Raw genomic sequence first — 20,616 nt, 5'->3', positions numbered from 1 at the left:
ACTATTCCCTCCTCTTTCAAAGGCCCTTCAGTTTCAATCATGTAGAGTACAATCAGAGCTTTAAAAAAACTAGCCAAAGCAAAAAAGAATTGGAAAACACTTTAATGTATTTACCACAACACATACGCCAAGACGTGCTCAGCATCGTGGAGCGTGTCAAATACTTGCATAGTGTCTGTATGAAAATCCAGGTGGAGGATTGGGGTTTCTCGGCTCAGGCCCCTTACGGAGCTTGGACTGAGTCTGAGTGAGGACCCCCACCCCCAATCCCAGCCGATACTACAGCTGAGCTCCTGCCTGGGAAAGGCAGGGAGCTGTTTGGGAAGAGCCTGGAGAGCTGACCCTGGAGACTCTCCTAGAGGTCTTGGCATGTCTATAGGTGCCCCTCCGGCAGACATCCCCGGGGAGACTGTTTTAGGCTTCTCCCCAACTCCAACTCACAAGTGCGGTTCCTTGGCACTGAAAGCACGGCTAGGGAAGCAAGAGTCCACTTCCGGGCTCCTGCTTGGCTGGCCTCTCCCCATCTAGGCCTGGACTCTGGACCAGCCCCAGTAGGGCGAGGTTTCAAGGACTGCAGGGATCTGTGGCCCTGGGAGGCGCAGACCAGAAGAAAGGTCTCCTCCTTGCTCCCGGCACTTCAACCTCTTCACGCCAGCCCCCGCTTTCTAGGACGTCAGTTCCTAGGGTGCCCAGGCCAGGATCCCACCAAGAGAAGGAGGAGCAGATGGTGGGGTTTCAGATCCCAAAAAAGGCCACGTGACCTTGGGCACATCACACGGCTTCTCTGGCCTCTATCTCCTGATCTAAAAAAGGGGAGCGACGATCCGGATTTTGCGCAATGACCACAGACTCGACATAACAGCAGTGACAGGGCCTGGCAGAGTGGCGGGCAGCAGAAATGACTCTCTTTTCTTGGTGAAATGCTGGGCCAGCGGGTCAGCCAAGAAAGGCAACCTCCAGGGGTGGTGGAGGAGGTCCCTGTGTGCTATGGCTGCTCCTTCAGCCCCAGGAAGGGGCTGGCTCAGCTCCAGGGGGTGGTTTAGAAGTGAACTTGAGCAGAGGAGAGCAGGGGGAAGGCCAGGAGTGGGTGGGGACTGGGATCCACACCCAGCCCTTGCCGGTCTGCTGCTTCTGCTGACACAGGCTTGTGCTCCCTACCCTGCAGGCCGGCCAGCCCCAGAGCAGGTGGGGCGCTGTCAGGTGGGGACCCCAGCTTCCCCCTGGTGGGGTGCTCCACCCCAAGGGGCTGTAGAGGGGCAGGTTGGGCTGGGGGGTTGGGCAGGAGGGCGTCGAGCCTGGAGGAAGGCCTTAGCAGGCTGGAGCCAGTGGGCGAGGCTGACTGGACAGGGCTGGGGGACAGCTGGGGAGGGGGTGCAGGGGCCGCGGTGGAGCCAAGGGACAGAGAAGGCAGAGGGGACAGGAGGAGGCCAGGGGAACTATGAGGCCGCAGATGTGAAGAGAGCTGGTGGGCCGAGGGAGAAGAGACGGGGGTCTGGAACAGGCCCGGCTCTTCCTGGAAGCCATATTGTCCACAGGGCATGGGGTCCGGGGGCTGCTCAGTCTGGCCCCAGCAGCCAGGGGGCAGCGGAGCCAAGCGGTTGGCACAGTCCATCAGGCACAGGCGCTCGTGCGTATGCAGGGTCCGGCTCCACCACCCCAGCTCAGCTTGCAGAGTCTGGATCTCCTTCCGCAGCAAGCGGTTGTGTTTCTCCAGCGTCTCGTGCTGCTGGGGGCAGAAGCAGAAGGGTGGGGAAGGGGGTGTCAGCCGGCATTAGGGTCCCAGCACGAGCCCCGTACCCTGCCCCCAGGCTCCTTAACTTAGGAGGGAAGATACTACTACCATCTGAATGTCTAAGCTAAGGGCCCCTTGGCTCCTCCTCTCTGGCCAGCTCTTCGCCACCGCCCGCCACGTGTTGCCCCTTCTACTCCTCCGGGGGTAGATTGGGCTGCTCCCCATCCCCGCCACCAGTTCCCTGAGCCAGCCCTGCTCCACCAGCCTGTCACCTCCACTCACCTGGGAGCTGTACCGACTGGGGCGCCCCTCAAACCACTCTGTTCTCTCGGCCCAGAGGAGCCATCCGGCAATTGCATCATCAACCGGACGTTAAAGGCTCCCACACCTCCCTGTGCACGGCGGGCCTGGCTCACACCTCCCGCTCCCCTTCACTTCCTGTCCCTCCAACGGACTCTGCTTTCTGCCACACTTCCTGTCTCCTCTCGCTGGCACCCTTCCAGCAACCTCCTCTCCCGGGCCGATCCCGATGTGGCCTTCTCATGACAACCGAGAGGTCATTCTGTCGTACGCACCTCTGGGCTGCTTCGTGTCACTGCCAGACCTCCCCAGGGCCCAGGACTCACCCACTGAGGCACTGTGGGAGGAGCCCAGGGTAGTGGTTCACAGGGCGACTATGTTCTATCCAGCACCCCTGAGTCAGCATCTGTTAGGGTCTGTTCTGCTGGACGCTGGGTCCTGAGACCCCCCCCTTGATAGCACGCAGTTCTAAACAACCATTTACAGCGACAGCAACAAAAGAACTTTCTTTCCACGGCTCCCAAGGCTGAGTGACTTCCTCTGGTCCCCTCCCCAACCTCATCTCTTTCGTGGACAATTTTTAAAAGAGGAGGCAAGGATGTTTTACATAAAAATGTCGCTTCGGGCATGAACTCAAAATTCTAACGGAATCAAAGGCCCTGCTTCCAGGCTGGTCTCTGCCCGTGGAATAACGTTTTGAAAACATGTGATCAGGTCACCTCTCGCTTAAATTCTCCAGAGGCTTATGGGGCGCCTGGGCGGCTCCGTCGGCTGAGCGTCCGACCTCGGCTCAGGTCATGATCTCACAGCTCCTGAGTTCGAGCCCCGCGTCGGGCTCTGTGCTGACAGCTCGGAGCCCGGAGCGTGCTTCCGATTCTGTGTCTCCCTCTCTCTCTGCCCCTCCCCCACTCGTGCCACATCTCTGTCTCCCAAAAATAAATATTAAAAATCTTAAAAAAAAAAATTCTCCAAAGGCTTCCATTCAACTCCAGAAATTGAGTCACTCATCGGTTCCTTCGTTCGTTCATTGGCCACCTCCAGGCTACTCACATGTTACTTCCTCAGGGAAGGCTTCCCTAGTTAGGTTGCCATCTCCCCCCGCTCCACCCCCCCCCCCTGTATTTTTCCCCATAGCGCTTATCACCAGCTGACATCGCAGATGCCTCACGGACAATTTATTTGTCCGGCTGGCTCCCCCATGAGAATACGAGCCCTGGAGAGTGTGGGGTGGGCTTCCGTCTGCTGTGTTCACAGCTGTATCTCCAATGCTTAAGACTTACACCTGTCACCCAGGAGACACTCGATAGGCATTTCTGGGAGGAATGAATACATGAATGCATGAAGCTCCCTATCCCGGCCAGACGGACACCCTACTGGACATCAGTCCTCACTCGGGACAATCTACAGGGTGCTGCTCCCTCACACCCAAGCCCGGGCTCCTTCATTTGCCTGCAATGCCTTTTCTTACCTCCATCCATTTGGAAAACGATTCATCCTTCAAGACCAGCTCAGACTTCATCTCTGGTATCATCCTACTGCTGCTACCCGTGTGTTACCCCCCCGTGTGTTCCTAGAGCGCTCTATTCTGACTCTGTCATTTGCTTCACAGGGCATTACTGAGTTCCCTCTGTTTGTCAGGCACTGTTCCGGGTGATGGGCAAATGGCAAGGAACAGAATCGTTCCCTGCCTTCGTGGCGCCTACAGTCTGGTGAGGGAGACAAGCAATAAATATCTGACTATGTAACTGAAGTTCGGGGCTAACAAGAAAAATAAAGCGGAGTCACAAGTAGACGTCTCTTTAGATCAGATGGCTTAGAAAAGTCCTTCTGAGGAGGTAGCATTTAAACCAAACAACTGAGGGGCGGCTGGGTGGCTCAGTCTGTTAAGAGTCCGACTCTTGGTTTCGGCTCAGGTCACGATCTCACAGCGTGTGAGTTCGAGCCCCGCGTCGGGCTCCGTGCTGACAGCACAGAGCCTGCTTGGGATTCTCTCTCTCTCCCTCTCTCTGCCCCTCCGCCACTCACTCTCTCTGTCTCTCTCTCAAAAATAAATAAATAAAACTTAAAAAAAATGTTTTTAAATTAAAATAAATAAGAAATAAACCAAACAACTGGAAAGAAGGGAAGGTCTAGCTGGGCTGTTCTCTGAGAACAGAGGGAACGGTCTACACAGAGCCCCTGAGGTTGGATGTGCTCGGCCAGTGAAAGAACAGGGAGAACCGGGCGTGGGATGTTAGGAGAGGGGGGCGGAGGGGTAGGGGTGGGGGTCGCAGAGAGCTTAGGGCCTTTGGCATGGAGGGCTGTGAATTTCACTCATCGCTATAAGGACTAAGGGGTATGTGGCCTTCCCAAGGGCCAGGTCCTGAGCCCAGGTCTTAATCCTTTCCCTGGGATGGAACTGGTAGTATCCTTGCTCTCTGCACAGAGAAACAAGAAAAGCTCTAAGGGTCAGGTCACGATCCAAGGTCAAGTTACCATCCAAGGTCAAGAGGCAAGTACAGTGGAACCCTCTCCTGCCCCCCTCCCACCTCCAAGGCTCCTTTGCCTCCTTTGATCTCCACAGGGGTCCTGCCAGGGGACAGGGATTATTGTCCCCATTTTTTTGGATGAGGACAGTGAAGGTGAAGGAAGTGCCTTGTAGCTATGAGTGCCGCAGCTGGGACCCTAAAGCCTGCCCACCTTAACCCTGAACCAGAGTTTCTCATAGTGTGAGTGCTGAGTTCTTCTGTTTGCTTCTACCTCTTGTCTCCTCTCTCTAGATCGGGGCGCCTTAAGGGCAGGGCTGGGCTGCAAATGCACTTTTGTGTCCCCAGAGTCCCCGCGTGTATCTCAGCACCTCTCTCAAACTCACGTGCCCTGGAAACATGCAGCGTATAAGGGGAGCTGCTCATAGGCGGATGGAGACGAGGTGGCCGGGCCAGATGAGTGGAGTCAGGATGGGGAAAGGAAGGCAACCCCACCTGGTGCAGGGCATCCGCTTTGTCCGTGTGCTTCTGCCGGCTGCGCTGGGCGGCCGCGCGGTTCTTCTGTTTCTTCTTCAGCCTCTGATGCTCCTCGGGATCCTGCAGGGTGTGAGGCGGAGGGGTCAGGGGTCCCAGCAGGGGCTTGCACCCTCTGTCCAGGCCATCTGTAAAGCCACACCTTCCCCAGTTCAATTCCCCAGGGGGCTCCTTCCTCTGTCTCCCTGGGGGCGCACACGCGCACGCGCGTGCACACACGCACACACACACACACACACAAACACACGCACAGCATCCCTCCTTGCACGGCCCACCATGTTGGAACGCCGGCCTCACCCACACGTCCTGCTTACGGCCTGCGATGGGGGAGGACAAACAGAGAAGCCCAGAGCTTCAATTCGAACCCGGAAAGAACTGACTTCACACCCACACTCTCCTTACCAGCCATCTGGCTCTGGGCAAATCACTCCCTTCTCTGAGCCCAACCGCCTCAGCTGTACAACGGAGCCACCACTGCCTTCCTCACAGGCCATAAAACAGGTGTGGGCTTCACCTGCAAGGGCAGGGCCAGGGTCCGATTGGGCTCTGTGAGCCCCTGCCCAGCTCAGACCCGAAGCTGATGTTCAGTCACTCGACAAATATTTATCGAGCACCTACTGCGCGCCAGCCACTGAGCTAGGGGAACAGAGCCGCAGACGAACCAGGCAAAAACCCCTGCCCCCAAGTGGCTCACATTCCAGTGTGGCAGCAACCCGGCAGGGACGCGTGAGTGGACTCAAAAGGTTCACAGCGGGACCCCTCCCCCTGCCCTGGTCCCCACATTAGGGCGTCGAGAAAATGTAGACAAAATATTTTAACCCAAATGCCCAGAGCTTTGGAAGGTCAGGTGAGAGGGAATGTTGGAGACCCCACAGCTCTAGTCCCCCTCCCCTAGGTCACTCTGGACATATGTTCTGAGTGTAGGGAGCTCAGGCAGGACCCTGGCCTCCCTGCTGAGGACTCTGTGCTGCTCGGTTCAAGGTCACGACAGGCCCACTCCAGGTGCTGGGGGTGCCAAGAGACTGGAGCCTGGGGGAGAGACCAGCAGTGGACAGAAAGGGGTAGGATTTCGGTACTTGGGTCCTGGGGGAGGGGCAGGGCCTCCAAGGTGAGCCAAGTCTGAGAATTTGGGGAGGGAAAAGAATGTTCGCATCAAGGCAATGAAGGGAGAGTGGGTTAGGGGACAGGTTGCTCAGAGGCCACGCTCTAAACTGGAGGCTGGCTCTGAAATAGCAGAGCCCCAAAGCCCTCATTTCAATCACCTGGGGGACCTGAAGCCCCCCAGGAGGAGGTGTATGGATCCCTTGGTCACACAGCCCTGACCACATCCCTCCCTGCCCGGGAACTGGGGACCCTCGGGCATATTCCCCATCCCCTGTCCCTGGTTCCCCATACTCACCGTCCTCGTCAGCAGCGCATTGCCCTCGCAGAGGTGCATGGCTTAGGCAAGGGGCGGGCAGAGGTGTCCCTCTGCTACTGTGACCTCCTGGTGCCCTCTGGGGGCCCTAGGAAGTGGCAGCTCTTTAAATCCCCGGTGACCACTCCGCCCCCGGCAAGACAAGTTTCAGTTTCTTCTAAAGCCACGGGCTGCTCAGAATCCCTGGCTCCGGTTGGCTCACGTGGCTGGAATTTCCTAACATGAACTGGCCTTCCGGTTGGGCCCCTTCTCTGGAAAGAGAATGACAGAGGGTGGCCAGAGGAGGGGGGAGACCAAAAGCCGGTTACGGGGAGGGTGTCCTGGGGGAGGGAGGGCAGGCTGCCAGGCACGGAACCAAGAGGAGAAGCCAGTAGGGGACGTAGGGCTCATCCGGGACATGGGGAGAGCCTCTGGGCTCTGGAATGGCATGAGTCCAGGTTCACGGCCCACCTCTGGCACCCTGGAGCTGTGCAGCTTTGAGAAATCGATTCACCCTCTCTGAGCCTTAGTTTCTTCATCCCTAAAAGGGCACGGGGCAGCGGGGGGATGATACAAATACCCGCTCACAGGCTTCATGTAGGCACTAAGCGAGGTAATACAACCACCCCCGAACCCTCTGACACCAATGTTGAGGCGAGTGTGCAAAAATAAGCGATGGCCTTTAAATAGGAGCACAGATGGATAAATTACTGTGTTTTCATTCAACAGACCACGCAGCAGTAGAGGGAGGGATGTCTAGCAGTTAGGGGAACAGCTTCCAAGCTATGTGACTTGGGTACATAATTTCATCATTCTGTGCCTTCCCCCCCCTCCCCAAATCTATAAAGCGGGGATCAAAATAATTCTGTCGTGAGCAGCAAACGAGTTCAGGAAGGCAAGGCGCCTGCGACCACGCCCGGCGCGGAGTAACAGTTTAACAAATATTTGCACTTACGACCTGGTGGACGATGGAGGCTGCACTTATCATCGCGCCTGAAAGTCTGTAACATCCAATTGCCTGAAGGCCACAGCTGCAAGAAAGTCTGAACCACATCACTTCTGTGGGGTTTGCTGATAGGGGTATGCAAACACGCAATAAAAGTCCTGAAATGTGCCTGTGAACGAGAAACACAAAATTCAGAGAGCGGTGGCCTGGGGGGCGGTGCGCTGACGGGGGGCACACGGGGATTTCAGTTGTGTCTGTGGTGTTTTGTTGCTTAAACTCTGTGATGATATTGTTCTCCACACATATACCTGAAAAGTTTCATAATAAAAACTTCTATTAAAGACCTAGCTAGCCCTGGAGCCTCAGGCAAACCTGGATGGTTGGAGGGACAAGCTTGGAAGGGACATCTGTCTGGGGGAACCCAGAGGAGCCGGGAAGCCCCTCCCGAGAGCAGCATAGCAACTGATGTGGAGCACAGAGGGTCCCTTGCTGTGGTGACTAGAGCCTCTGGGGATTGTGCCTGAGTCCTGAGGGCTCCAGGCTGATGGTGTGGGACCACAGGAATGGCAAATAGTGTAGACGTGATCTTCTGATAGGTAATGGTGTCCTGGAGTGCTGTGTTGGGAACTTCACAGCTGCCTCTGAGCTTTTCAGAAAAGAACACTGCAAATGATTCGCTGTATCGACCATGCCGTGATCGATTAGTGATGTCTGTCATGAGCAGGGCCTGGAGAGTGACCATCTCCCCTCCCCTGCTCTGCCTAAAACTGGGCATGAAACCAATCTGGGCTTTAGAGTTAGACTTGACCCTCACACCCTGCACTTACAAGGTCTGAAGGCTGGAGCCTCAGTGCTGTCCTATGTACGCGACAGATGACAGAGAAATCGTATCTATTTTACAAAGCCGTTTTGAGGATGGAGAAGAAGGAGCCGAGGAGAAAGCTCTTTGCATTGAGATTTGCGGGAACACGGGATTAATGAAGGCTCATGATTTCAAATGCCCAGGTGGGTGGGATTGGGCATGACGGCTGGGCCCGGCCCTCCCTGCTTGTAAGGGGTCTGGGGACAGAGGCTGAAATGGGGCACCCCATGCAGTGAGGCTGCCTCCATTGCTCTTCATTGTTTTTGTTTCTGAAAAACCAAGAGGGCCAGGTCACCTTGCCTGCGGCGGGCACCTAAGGGGCTCATTAAGCCAGTCCAGGAGTTCCACAGGGAAGGATCTGGGGAAGCCACACGCATGGTGTAACCAAGGAAAAACACATCTGTGGGGCCGGAGGGCAGTAGCTAGGGCCCAACTGCTCCCCACCTCAGCCCCCAGCCCCAGACCGGGACCGCCAGTCTTTCCCGCTCCAGACCCTGGCTTTGGGTGGAAGAGAGGCAGTCAGCAAGTGTGCCTGCGGCCCCTCCCAGGAGGCCACAGCCCTGGAGGAAGTCTGAAGGAGGCAGCGTTTATGGCTTGCTCTCCCTGAGGAGTGGCAGGGATGAGGGACACAGGGTGGGTAATGTTTAACCCTGAATGGCCGTGTGTGTGGCTTCTCCAAAGAGGTGGTTGCCTTCCCAGGTTGGCAGGGCAGGCTTCAGGGCCATGCAGTCCAGCCTCTCACTTAGAAGATGAGGAAACCAATGCCCCGAGAGGCCAGGTGGCCCAGAGGCAGGGGGCAGAGGACACGCGTCTCTCCTCCAAGCCCTCAGTCCTTCTCCACACCCTGAGCCTCTGGTTCAAAGCCTGCAGTCCCCGTGGGTGAAGGCTGGGAGGCCTCCCCAAACCAGAGCTACCGAGGGAGCTCTTGGGCAACAGGATCGTTGCCTGTCTTACTCTGAGGTATATCCCCTCAACACTGTCTCCGCATGATGGGTGTTCAATGAATGAATAAACCAATGAAAGCCCAGCAGACAGCTTGCCAGAAACCCCAAAAGTTTTCCGGACGAGTAACGAAGCTGCTGCTTTACTCATTCCCACGGGACCTGCCCTGGGTTCCTGGGGGACTGTCCTCAACCCAACCTCCTCATTTGACCAGTGAGGAAACAGAGGGACAGGGAGGATACAATCCTGGTATCCTCGGCTGGTTTGGGAGAAGCTAGGACGCACTGATGCTCTCTCCCAGTTCCTTCCCACACCTTCCAGGTTGGACAGATGCTAGGGGTCTCCAGTTTTCCAGGGATGAGGACCCTCTTTCCAGGTCTCCGCACCCTGTGCACCCCTCATTTGAGGGCTGACCTCCTCAGGGCACCTCGAGGGAGCGTCAGATGACGGGTAGCAGAGAAAGAGGCCAAGTGGCTGCTGGTGGGGCTGAGGCTGGCTATCGACTGCCCACCTGCAAGTGTGGATGGGCCTGTGCGGGAGCTGCACCTCAGCTGGCACAAACTCACAAGGCGCCCGGGTGTGTGACACACGCCCAGCACATCAGCCAACAGGGCAGGGTGTGGTCTGTGGCAGCAGAGGGCACTTCCTTACTGAGGAAATCAGGGCAGACTTTCCAAGAAGAAGCTCTTTACCAAGGACATGGAAGGATGGGCAGGGCTCCATCCGGGGACCTGGAACTTGATCTTGGGCAAGTTACCTAACCCTTCATGCCTCTTCTGTAACATGGGCATAATCACATAAGGATTTGAGGAAGTAATATACATAAAGGGCTTAGAACAGTGCCCGGCAGGGGCACCTGGGTGGCTCAGTCGGTTAAGCGTCCGACTTCAGCTCGGGTCATGATCTCGCAGTCTGTGAGTTCGAGCCCCGCATCGGGCTCTGTGCTGACAGCTCAGAGCCTGGAGCCTGTTTCGGATTCTGTGTCTCCCTCTCTCTGACCGCCCCCCCCCCCCCCCCCCGTTCATGCTCTGTCTGTCTCTGTCTCAAAAATAAATAAACGTTAAAAAAAAAATTAAAAAAAAAAAAAGAACAGTGCCCGGCACACAGCAAGTCACATAAACATCCGTTAAACTTTTAGCAAAGGCACTTGATAACTATCTGATAAATTTCTGTTGGCATGACCAAAGGCTTGTATTTTGTTCCACAATTACTCTTTATTTTAAGAAAAAAATGGTGGAATACACGAGGGATAAGATTTTTTTCCTGGGGCACCTGAAGCATTCAACTGATTTCAACTTGGGTCATTACCTAACGGTTCATGGGTTCGAGTCCCATATTGGGCGGTGTACTGACAGCATGGAACCTGCTTAGGATTCTCTCTCCCTCTCTCTCTCTCTCTCTGCTCCTCCCTGCGCTCGCTCTCTCTCTGTCAAAAATAAGTAAATATTTTTAAAAAGATTTTTTTTTACATAATACGTTTTTAGTGGAAAGAAGTTAATGTTTGTGTCCACGTGTAAGAAGCAGCATTTAATATTTGAGGTAAATTGCTCACAATTTCTCATGCTTACAAGGGAGCATCATAAAAGGTGGGAAACTGGCGCTCTCTGGATTCTTAGTTTTCTAAATGATCTAACTCAAGCTTAAGTTACTGACAAGTCTATAGTGTGCCAGCTTCAGGCACAGCTGGATCATGCTGCCCAAACAATGCCATCAGGAGCCAGTGTCTCACCCTAGCTGTTTCCTTACTAAAACAGAAATACCAGCTCAGCTGCCCTGGGAGGGGGGGGGGGGGTGCATCCCTCCACCCGCCCACCCCGCCACTTTCCCAGAAGTTTCAACAAAGGGCCAGGCCTCGGTTTGGCTTGGGTGGTGTGGCTATTGCTGACATGAGTCACTGTGGCCAGGATAAGGTAGACAAGGCTGGGCTCCGAGGACCATCCTGGAGCCAGGGGAAAGGGTCAACCCCACCTTAACTCTAAGGACTAGGGGTGAGGGAAGGGCAACTCCCAGAGAGCTGTTGGCGGGAGAAGGGTTAACGGATGCTGGGCTGATCCACCACCGTGGCTCAGATTCAGATATGAGGAGGCTGCCGCTCGCGGCACATCCCTTGGCAGAATCACATCCCCAGGTGGGATGGACACAGTGCCCCACACGTCCCGGACACCAAGCCTGCACTCTCTTTCCGTTGCTTCCCAGGGACCCGTGGGCGGGAAAGCGGAGGCTTGCTAAGGGGAAGATTCCAGATGACCTGAATGCTGCACAAGGACTGGGGCAGCGACATCGTGGGGACTCCCCAGCCCGTAGGGAGGAGAGGACTGACTTTCACTTCAGCACAGCACCCTGTGAGCACACATCAAAGCTGGAATCTGCCAACAGCCAGGCCTCCCACGAACTGGGTGACTCCACCAGGGCTCTGTGACACCATCACAGAGTCAGTGGGAGCTGGCGCGTGTCCCCACCCCCCCAGTCCCGCCAGGCCCTCTGCTGCCTCCAGAGCTTTGTGCTTCTGAGGGTCTGCTATTCTTTTAACGTACACATCTTTCCAGGTCGGGAAACGGACTCAAACTCTTGGAAGTAAAAGCAGGGAGTATAAATAAGAGAACAGCCGAGTGCTAAAGTGACAGCAAACCTTCCAGGGCTTTACAGGATGTGGCACCGGTGAGCACAGCTCCTGGATTTTCCAGGTGGTCCGAGTCCCAGACCGGCTTGGGTTCAAATCCCTGCTCTGCCCCTTCTAGCTGCGTGACTTCAGACATGGCCCACGGTTTGTGTCTCTGGGCCTCGGTTTCCTTGTCTGTAAAATGGGGATAGTACCCTTGCTTTGTCAGCCCGGTCATGACGACTGAAACCACATACGGAAAGCAGTCACCAGCAAGTTCCCTCTTGCCCCAGTGCCCGTGGGTGGGTTTCCCTTGTTTCACATCTCCAGAGTCCACTGTAGATGGCAGAGTAGCCCAGGCTGGGCGCCCTGCTAAGATCCTGGGCACTGGAGAAAAGGGACTGTCACCTCGGCCTTTGAGGGAGCCTTTCCACTCCTCGAGTGGCTTTCTCTTAGTTGGTCTTCTGTGTTGGTTCCCACAAGAGCCCTGAGAGGCAGGAAGGTCTTTCTCCCTTTTTGTCCCTCTTACTCGGAGGCTGGTAGAGGGAAACAGCCAGCCAGGGTCACGGGCAAGAGCCTGGACGGCTGGAAAGGGGTGGGATATAAAAGCCCAGGGGTGCCTGGGTGATTCAGCTGGTTAAGTGTCTGACTTACGACTCAGGTCATGATCTCGCCCTGCATTGGGCTCTCTGCTGTCAGGGCAGAGCCGGCTTCCAACCTTCTTTCCCTCTTCCTCTCCCCTACTTGTGCTCGCTCTCTCTCTCTCTCAAATAATTAAAAAAAAAAAAAAAAAAAGCCCAACTGAGTGTGGCCAGCGTCTCCCAAGCAAGAGACAAGAGAGTGCTTGCCTTGGCCAACCCATCCCAAGCACTGTACCAAAGGTGCCAAGAGCTTGGGCGAGGCAGGTTGGCATTAGGTCACGATCAGAAGAGTCTAGAGATTGTCCATCCGGTCTCCTTGCTTTATAGGTGGGAAAAGTAAGGTTCAGTGAGAGGAGGGGACTTGACCAAGAGCAAGCACGCGGCCGAATCAGGCCGACAGGCCCCGCCCCAGCCCCAGTCCCAGCATGTTCTTCCCACCATTCTCCTCTTGGCCTCTGGCCCTGGCGTGGAAATAATGAGGACTCACAGCACCCTCGGGAGGACAGGGAACACCGTACCTGGGGAGGAAACCTGCTGTGGGCCCGCAGGGGAACGATGGCTGACCCCTGCAGGTCCTGGGCCGGGGTTCCTGAAGCTGAAAACGGCCCCTCTCCAGATGAAAGGCCAGGAAAGGGTCCCAGGAAAACTGGATTCACTGGCAGCGTGTGCTGCCAGCCGTGAGGCCTGGGCAGACTCGTGCCCTCTGTGGGGCTTTCTCATTTGTAAAAGGAAAGAATGTGACAATGGGCCTGCTGGGGCCCCTCTTGGTGTGGCTGGAGCCTGCGGCCAGCCTGAGGCCTTCTGGGAGATAGACACCTGGGAGCCTCAGGGGTCTGTGCCATGGAGACAACCGAGGGCACTTTCTACCAGACAAGGAGACACTGAACTGAGGGCAGGTACCTGGGCACAGGAGGCCTGGGTCCCTCTCCCGGCACTGCCACCTGCCTGCCCCCCAATCCAGGCCTCAGCTCTCCCGCTGCACAACAGCGGGGAAGGGGTGCCCAAGGGACGCCCTATTCCGTATGGGTCTGCTCTGGGAACTGGCGTCTGTAGGATCTCAGTGGCCAAGGTCGGGGCCAGATCTGCCTTGGTCTGGAGGCCGACAAGCCTGGCGGTTCAGAGCAAGGCTCCCAGAGCTCTGCTGCTTTCTGGCCGAGTGAACAGCTGGGAAGCAGTTAACAGGACCCCCTACTCCTGTCCCTTTTACTCAACAGATATTTACTGAGCATCTAGTACGTGGCAGGCTCTGTTCTCCCTGCTGGGAGACACCTGTTTAAAACAAACAGGGGCGCCTGGGCGGCTCAGTTGGTTAAGCGTCCGACTTCAGCTTAGCTCATGATCTCACTGCCTGTGAGTTCGAGCCCCACGTCAGCCTCTATGTTGACAGCTCAGAGCCTGGAGCCTGCTTCGGATTTCGTGTCTCCCTCTCTCTCTGCCCCTCCCCCACTCGTGCTCTGCCTCTCTCCATCTCTCAAAAATGAATAAACGTTAAAAATTAAAAAAAAAATTTAAACAAACAGACATGGGGCACCTGGGTGGCTCGGTAGGTTGAGCATCAGACTTGATTTTGGCTCAGGTCATGATCCCAGGGTCGTGGGATCGAGCCCCGTGTTGGGCTCCTCGCCCGAGCACGGAGCCTGCTTGGGATCCTCTTTCTGTCTCCCTCTGCCCCGCCCCTGCTTGCACGCACGCGCGCGTGCTCTCTCTCTCTCCCTCCCTCTCTCTCTAAGTAAAAAACAAAAATCAAACCCTACAAAAACTAAAAAATAAAACGGATCCAATAACAGAGGTGAATAATCAGGGGAGGGGGCAATGGAGGAAGGTGGTCAAAAGAGACAAACTTCCAGTTACAAGATAACACAGTACTGGGGGTGTGGTGTGCAAAGCCATGCCCAAAGCTACCGGTGCTGCAGGCTGTATGGGAAAGTGAAGAGAAAAAAATCCCAAGGGTTCTCATCACAAGGAGAATTTTGTTTCCTTTCTCCTTTTCTTCTTTTTTTTCTGTTTGTATAAGAAGATGGATATTAGCTAAACCTACTGCAGAAATCATTTAGCTGTAGACCTTCAACTTACACGGTGACATATATCAATTATTTTGCAGTGACACTGTGGAAAAAAATCCAGATCCCTGGCCTTGTGGAGGTTGTAGGGTGGACGGAGGGGTGGGAGAGAATAAACGTACTAACTTAAAGGAATTATGTAGCCTGGTAGAAGGGTTTCAGTGTCATGGGGGATACGGAGCAAAGTCAAGGATTTGGGGAATGTGGGTGGCAGATTATGGGGCTTCAGATTTAAACAGGGTGGTCCAGGGGCGCCTGGGTGGCTCAGTCCATTAAGCGTCCGACTCTTGATTTCGGGTCAGGTCGTCATCTCGCAGTTTATGAGATGGAGCCCTGAGACGCTTTTCGCTGACAGCATGGAGCGTGCTTGGGATTCTCTCTCCCCCTCTCTCTTTCTGCCCCTTTCCCCCACCCACACTCTTTCTCTCTCTCAAAATAAATAAACATTTAAAAAATAAAAATAAACAATAAACAGGGTGGTCAGGGTGGGCCTCAATGAGACATTCGAACAAAAACAATTTTTTTTTGAGATTGGAAATTTGAGCCAAGAATTGAAGAGAGGGAGGGGACAGGAAATATGGGTTCGGGGCTGTTGGAATGTGCTGGTGTATCAGGGGATTGGTTAGGGCAGGGGAGGAGGAGGTGATGGGGGCAGAGAGCCTCGTGGGCCATTCACGCAGGCCTTGTAGGCCCCCGAAGATCTTGGGCTCTAACTCTGGAAGATACAGGGAGCACCCAGCAGACAGGGGAAGGCTTTGAGCACAGGATAAAAATGTCCCTCTGCCTTGGGGAGAACGGTGGGTGGAGAGGCTGCTGCAGTGATTAGGCGAGTGGAGCCCCTGGCTCATCTGTCAAGTGCAGAGAAAAGCCGTACCTGCCTCTCCGGTTGCGGAGTGAAGGTGAAACGTTCGCCCACCCGGGGCCCTGTGGAGACCGGCTCAGCCTTGCCCTTGAGGATACCACAGGCACAGGTGAGGGGACACCGACGTTTCTTGGAAGAGACTCAGATTTTCGAGTCCTTCCCCACTCCTAAGTTTCTGGAAAAGCCGGAGAATGTCCTGTGCCCTTAGGTGAATGACAAAGGTGTGAGTAAACAGCTCACGGCGTCATCCGTAAGTCGGAGAGGACACCGCTGTTTCCCACGTGAGGCAGCTGGACTGAGACCGTAATGAGGACGCCTGAACACTCTGGCTCGCCATTTGAGGCATTCAGCTGTGGCTGTGGCCTGCACCTTGTACACACCGCCGGGGACAGGGCCTTTCCTGGATACTTCAGGCCTACAGGAAGATGAGGGGTGGGCCTACTAGAGCAGGCCAGGGCGGAACTGTGGTCTCTAGGCAGTGGCCACTTCGGGGATGAGGTCGCGCCCTCCACCTTCCAATTCTTTGTTTACTGATTGGTAGGACAAAGCCTGCCCTTGGGTATGCTGCCCCCAAGTGCCAGTTGCTGCTTCTGGCCTGTGCATGTGCTCCAAAAAATAAAACTTGCATCACAGATGTGTCTCGCCGGGGAGAAACACAGGATTTCTCTTATCAAAACTATAACGTTATGTTAAACAACCTCGATGTAGATTATAGTTTTGAGGAGTCAAATAGAAAATTCATCTAGGGGTGCTGGGTGGCTCAGTCAGGTGGGCGACCAACTCTTGGTTTTGGCTCAGGTCATGATCCCAGGGTCATGGGACTGAGCCCCACATTGGGCTTTCTGCCGTCAGCACAGAGCCCGATTTGGGCTCTCTGTCCCTGCCCTCCTCTCTGCCTGTCTTTCTCTGTCTCTCTCTCAAAAATAAATAAACTTAAAAATAAAATAAATGAAACGGAAAAAAAAATTAAAAAATTATCTACAGTAAACTTAAAAATAAATACTTATATACACAAATCAATAAAATACTTAGGTATAGTCTTGCTAATGCTTAATGACCAGCGATTTAATTAAAGCGGGGTCTTTTCCCCTGCTTGCTGTTGTTCCAAAATAAAGAGTTTTGTTACTTTCCTTTTATAGTTATAAAGGTGATACGTGAAAGGTACAGATGAATAAAAAAGGCTATTCCTCTTAAGGGGCACCTGGCTGGCTCAGTCAGGAGAGCATGTGACGCCTGATCTCTGGGTCATGAGTTCGAGCCCCATGTGAGGTATAGCGATTACTTCTAAAAAAAGCTATACCTCGTAAAATTAAAATTATAGTGCCAAAATTTCCTCCCCAGACATTGGGTAAACATACATGCCTTTTTAATACACATACTTTTATATAGCACACGTCTTTTTAAAAGGCATCTATAATTCTATCCTCAACTTAGAGTCCACTTACTTAGCTTAGCCTCAGAAACTCTCCCTTCAAAAGCAGGTTTCACAGCTGCCAAGATTTGGTATTTCAATCCCATGATTCTTTCTCGTGAATATATATATTCATAGCTATATATAACTACAGCTCTATAGATCTTTCCCAGTTTTCTTCCAAAGGTATTCCCTAAAGATTTCACTTCCTTAAGAGCACCCTTTCCTCCTTTCAGTGAGGCAAATGAAAATACTGCCTGTCACCTGCTAGACCCTTCCACGTGTCTTTAAAAGCCCCCACTTCTCCTCCCCACCCTCCACTCAGATTTGTAGCTCCAGACAATTGTTATCTGAAACGTAAACACAGTTACTTCCTTCCCAGGTTGTTGTTGTTTTTCTTTTACTTAATTGATATTGATTGTAATCCTACCCTGTGGCCCCTGGGAAGCTAGACCAGTTTGGACAGGGCAGGACTTCCATCCTGACATTTAAACAAGGATTTCAGTACTAGTGGCGGTAGTAAAGTGAAACAATCCAGACGTGCTTAAGGTAATCATTTTAAGTTTCTTTCAAACCCACTCCATGGGAATGTGAACTGGTGCAGCCGGTCTGGAAAACAGTGTGGAGGTTCCTCGAAAAACTAAAAATAGAACTAGCCTACGACCCAGCAATGGCACTGCTAAGTATTTATCCAAGGGATACAGGTGTGCTGTTTCGAAGGGACACGTGTACCCCCATGTTCATAGCAGCACAATCGACAACAGCCAAAGTATGGAAAGAGCCCAAATGTCCATCCATGGATGAATGGATAAAGAAGATGTGGTATATATATATGCAATAGAGTATTACTCAGCAATCAAAAAGAATGAAATCTTGCCATTTGCAACTACGTGGATGGAACTGGAGGGTATTATGCTAAGTGAAATTAGAGAAAAACAAATATTATATGACTTCACTCCTATGAAGACTTTAAGAGACAAAACAGATGAGCATAAGGGAAGGGAAACAAAAATAATATAAAAACAGGGAGGGGGACAAAACACTAGAGACTCTTAAATATGGAGAACAAACAGAGGGTTGCTGGAGGGGTTGTGGGGGGGGGGTGGGCTAAATGGGTCAGGGGCATTAAGGAATCTTACTCCTGAAATCACTGTTGCACTATATGCTCACTAACTTGGATGTAAATTTTAAAAAATAAATTAAATAAAAATACCAACCCCCACCCCCCCAAAAAAACACCCACTCGAGTTAGCAGTTGCATTGCAGTGATTTTCAAACAGTGATTTTCATGACTGGGACTCTGAGTAAGACGCACACACGTACATATAGATATCTGATTTTTCAACAAACATGACTTACCTTGGGGCGCCCGGGTGGCTCCGTTGGTAGACGTCCGACTTCGGCTCAGGTCATGATCTCGCAGTTGGTGAGTTCAAGCCCTGCGTGGGGCTCTGTGCTGACAGCTCAGAGCCTGGAGCCTGCTTCGGATTCTGTGTCTCCCTCTCTCTCTGCTCCTCCCCCACTCACGCTCTCTCTCAAAAATAAATAGACATTAAAAAAAATAAAAAAAAACATTACTTTCCTTTACTTCAAGGAAGGCAAAGGCGGTGATATCGTCTAATCTGTTCATTCCGCATCTTTGCTAATGCTGCTAGGTTGAACCACATGAAACAGACAACTTCGTAGTCAAAATGGTCAAATACAGGTGACTTCATATGGTTCGACTAATTTGTGACACTACAATCATTTCACAATCTACTTAATGGGCTGCATCCCGTAGGAAAGCACTTTATTTGTTTCTAAGTGTATTTATTCATTTTGAGGGAGAAAGTGCATGTGCAAGCGAGCAGGAAAGGGGCAGAGAGAGAGAGGGAGACAGAGAATCCCAAGGCTCCCTGCTGTAGTGTGTAGCCGGACGTGGGGCTCAGTCTCACAATCACGACCTGAGCCGAAATCAAGAGTCAGACTCTTAACTGAGCCACCCACGTACCCGGGAAACACTGTTTAGTGGGTTGTGATTTTTAAAATTAAAATGAGATTGAAAACGTGTTTTTTTTTTTTTTTTTTATTTCACTTCATATGGCATGAGATCTTTCCTTGCAGATACACTATCCCTCCACCTCACCCTTCTCAAAGGCTTCATGGGATCCACCACCCAGCTTAGGTTACGGATCCCCACTGAAGGCACTTGGATGTTTTCCAATTCCTTGTTGTTTCAAACCACCACGGTGAACTTTCTCGTCATAAATGTTGCTGTGTCTCAAAGCCTTTGAATGGGGAGTTAGGCTCACTTCTTTCCCCCTGTGTGTGCTTGGTGGAGGGTAAAACAGTACTGACTAAGGGGGCTCAGCCAGGGACCCTGTTCTGTCCAGCCCTCATCTGTCCACAACCTTCTTCTGCAGGACTGGAAGCTCAGGCTTGCTCCAGACCTCTCCCTCTCTAGACAAACACTATGGAGAGACCCTGAAAAACAGTGCATTTTAATGTCAACCGGATCTGAGTTTATTTTTTTCATATATATTTTTTAAAGTTTATTTATTTTTGACAGAGAGACAGAGCATGAGTGGGGGAGGGGCAGAGAGAGAGGGAGACACAGAATCCGAAGCAGGCTCCAGGCTCCCAGCTGTCAGCACAGAGCCCCACATGGGGCTCGAACTCACAGACAGCGAGATCATGACCTGGGCCGAAGTCAGCCGCTCAACCGACTGAGCCACCCAGGTGCCCCCGGATCTGAGTTTAAAGCGCTGCCCAAGTTGGCTCAGCCGGTTAAGCATCCGACTTCGGCTCAGGTCGAGATCTCAGGGTTTGTGAGTTCGAGCCCGAGTCGGGCTCTGTGCTGACAGCTCAGAGTCTGGAGCCTGCTTTGGATTCTGTGTCTCCCTCTCTCTCTGTCCCTGTCCTGCTCACACTCTGTCTCGGTCTCTCAAAAAGTGAATAAACGTTAAAAATATATATATTAAAAAAATGCTAAAGTGCTGCCCCAGCTCCTTAAGTTCTCTGGACTTCACTATCACTATCTACAAAAAAGAAACCTCTCGGGGTTGCCAGGAGAGTGAAGTAGAAAAGGTGACGAGCTTTATAAACAAATCACACAGAAATCAGCCATTATTTTCAGCTTGTGCCTGACTGTTCTCTCCCCAGCACCAGTCAGAGCCTACTCTGTTACCCACTCACATTTACCCTGCAGTGGGATGGGGCAAGGGCTCAAAATAAGACCATAAGCTTAGCTCACCCTTCTGACTTTACAGTTTGCCTGGCCCTGGCCTCATTTTCTTCACTTCTTCAGGACTTGAACGCTAAGGTAAAGAACCAAACTCTTGGGACAGTCATTCATTCAATAACAAATATTTATTGAGTAACCACCATACGCCAGTCATTGTGCTAACCATCGTGTGCGTCTCAATATTCTCACTGGCAAAATGAAGACCAGTGCTTCTCAAACGAGAAATGATGGGCATCCTAGGCAGAACAACTCTTTGTGTCATCTAAACAACAGGAACTATATCTTGTAATTGGGACAAGCCCAAAATGCTCCAGCACATTTCGAAACGGCCCCTAGGGGGCATTTTCGCCCGCGACGAAGAATCCCCGGCCCACCCTCTACGAGTCCAGGAGACGGGGAAAAGGGGAGGCCCTGCAACTGGCAGGTTTAGAATGATGCCGAGACCTAAGATGAGCAGGACCTGGATCATGTTTCCGGGGAACAGGGCCTTACACTGGCCCCCGGACGAGCTTGTCAACATCCTTGGGGCTGTCGATTCCGACTCCTGAGTCACAGCTCCTACCCCCTGTGCAGCCAAGATACAATCCAGGTTTCCGTTCCTGGCCGAGTCTGGGTTCCTGGGGAAGAAGGAATGGCGGTGCCC

At 52.9% G+C, this 20,616-nt stretch overlaps 1 protein-coding gene across 3 annotated transcripts; it reads right to left on the bottom strand.

Annotated features, from left to right (window-relative positions):
- Positions 1–84: 84 nt before the first annotated feature.
- Positions 85–7,506, bottom strand: BATF2 (basic leucine zipper ATF-like transcription factor 2). 3 transcript variants are annotated; one of them, XM_015068021.3, is made up of 4 exons: positions 7,383–7,506; positions 6,431–6,699; positions 4,993–5,094; positions 85–1,723 (listed from the first exon to the last, which is right to left on the bottom strand). In XM_015068021.3, the coding sequence occupies exons 2-4, from the start codon at positions 6,467–6,469 to the stop codon at positions 1,040–1,042; spliced, it is 825 nt and encodes a 274-aa protein (XP_014923507.2). In that variant the 5' UTR covers positions 6,470–6,699; positions 7,383–7,506; the 3' UTR covers positions 85–1,039. The 3 variants fall into 3 exon arrangements, with proteins under 3 accessions (XP_014923507.2, XP_026901724.1, XP_026901727.1); XM_027045923.2 differs by having other exon boundaries at positions 85–1,726; positions 7,383–7,504; XM_027045926.2 differs by lacking the exon at positions 7,383–7,506 and having other exon boundaries at positions 85–1,726; positions 6,431–6,709.
- Between the last annotated feature and the right edge of the window lie 13,110 nt (positions 7,507–20,616).

This window comes from Acinonyx jubatus, chromosome D1 (assembly GCF_027475565.1).
Source record: "Acinonyx jubatus isolate Ajub_Pintada_27869175 chromosome D1, VMU_Ajub_asm_v1.0, whole genome shotgun sequence".
Lineage (NCBI taxonomy): Eukaryota > Metazoa > Chordata > Mammalia > Carnivora > Felidae > Acinonyx > Acinonyx jubatus.
This window is presented reverse-complemented; position numbering and strand designations above follow the sequence as displayed.

Coding starts and splice junctions, on each gene's coding strand:
- BATF2 (XM_027045923.2), bottom strand. CDS start 6,469: ATGCACCTCTGCGAGGGCAATGCGCTGCTGACGAGGACG. Junction 5,095..6,430: donor ATGCGCTGCTGACGAGGACG/GTGAGTATGGGG, acceptor CACACCCTGCAG/GATCCCGAGGAGCATCAGAG. Junction 1,727..4,992: donor AAGCGGATGCCCTGCACCAG/GTGGGGTTGCCT, acceptor TTCTGCCCCCAG/CAGCACGAGACGCTGGAGAA.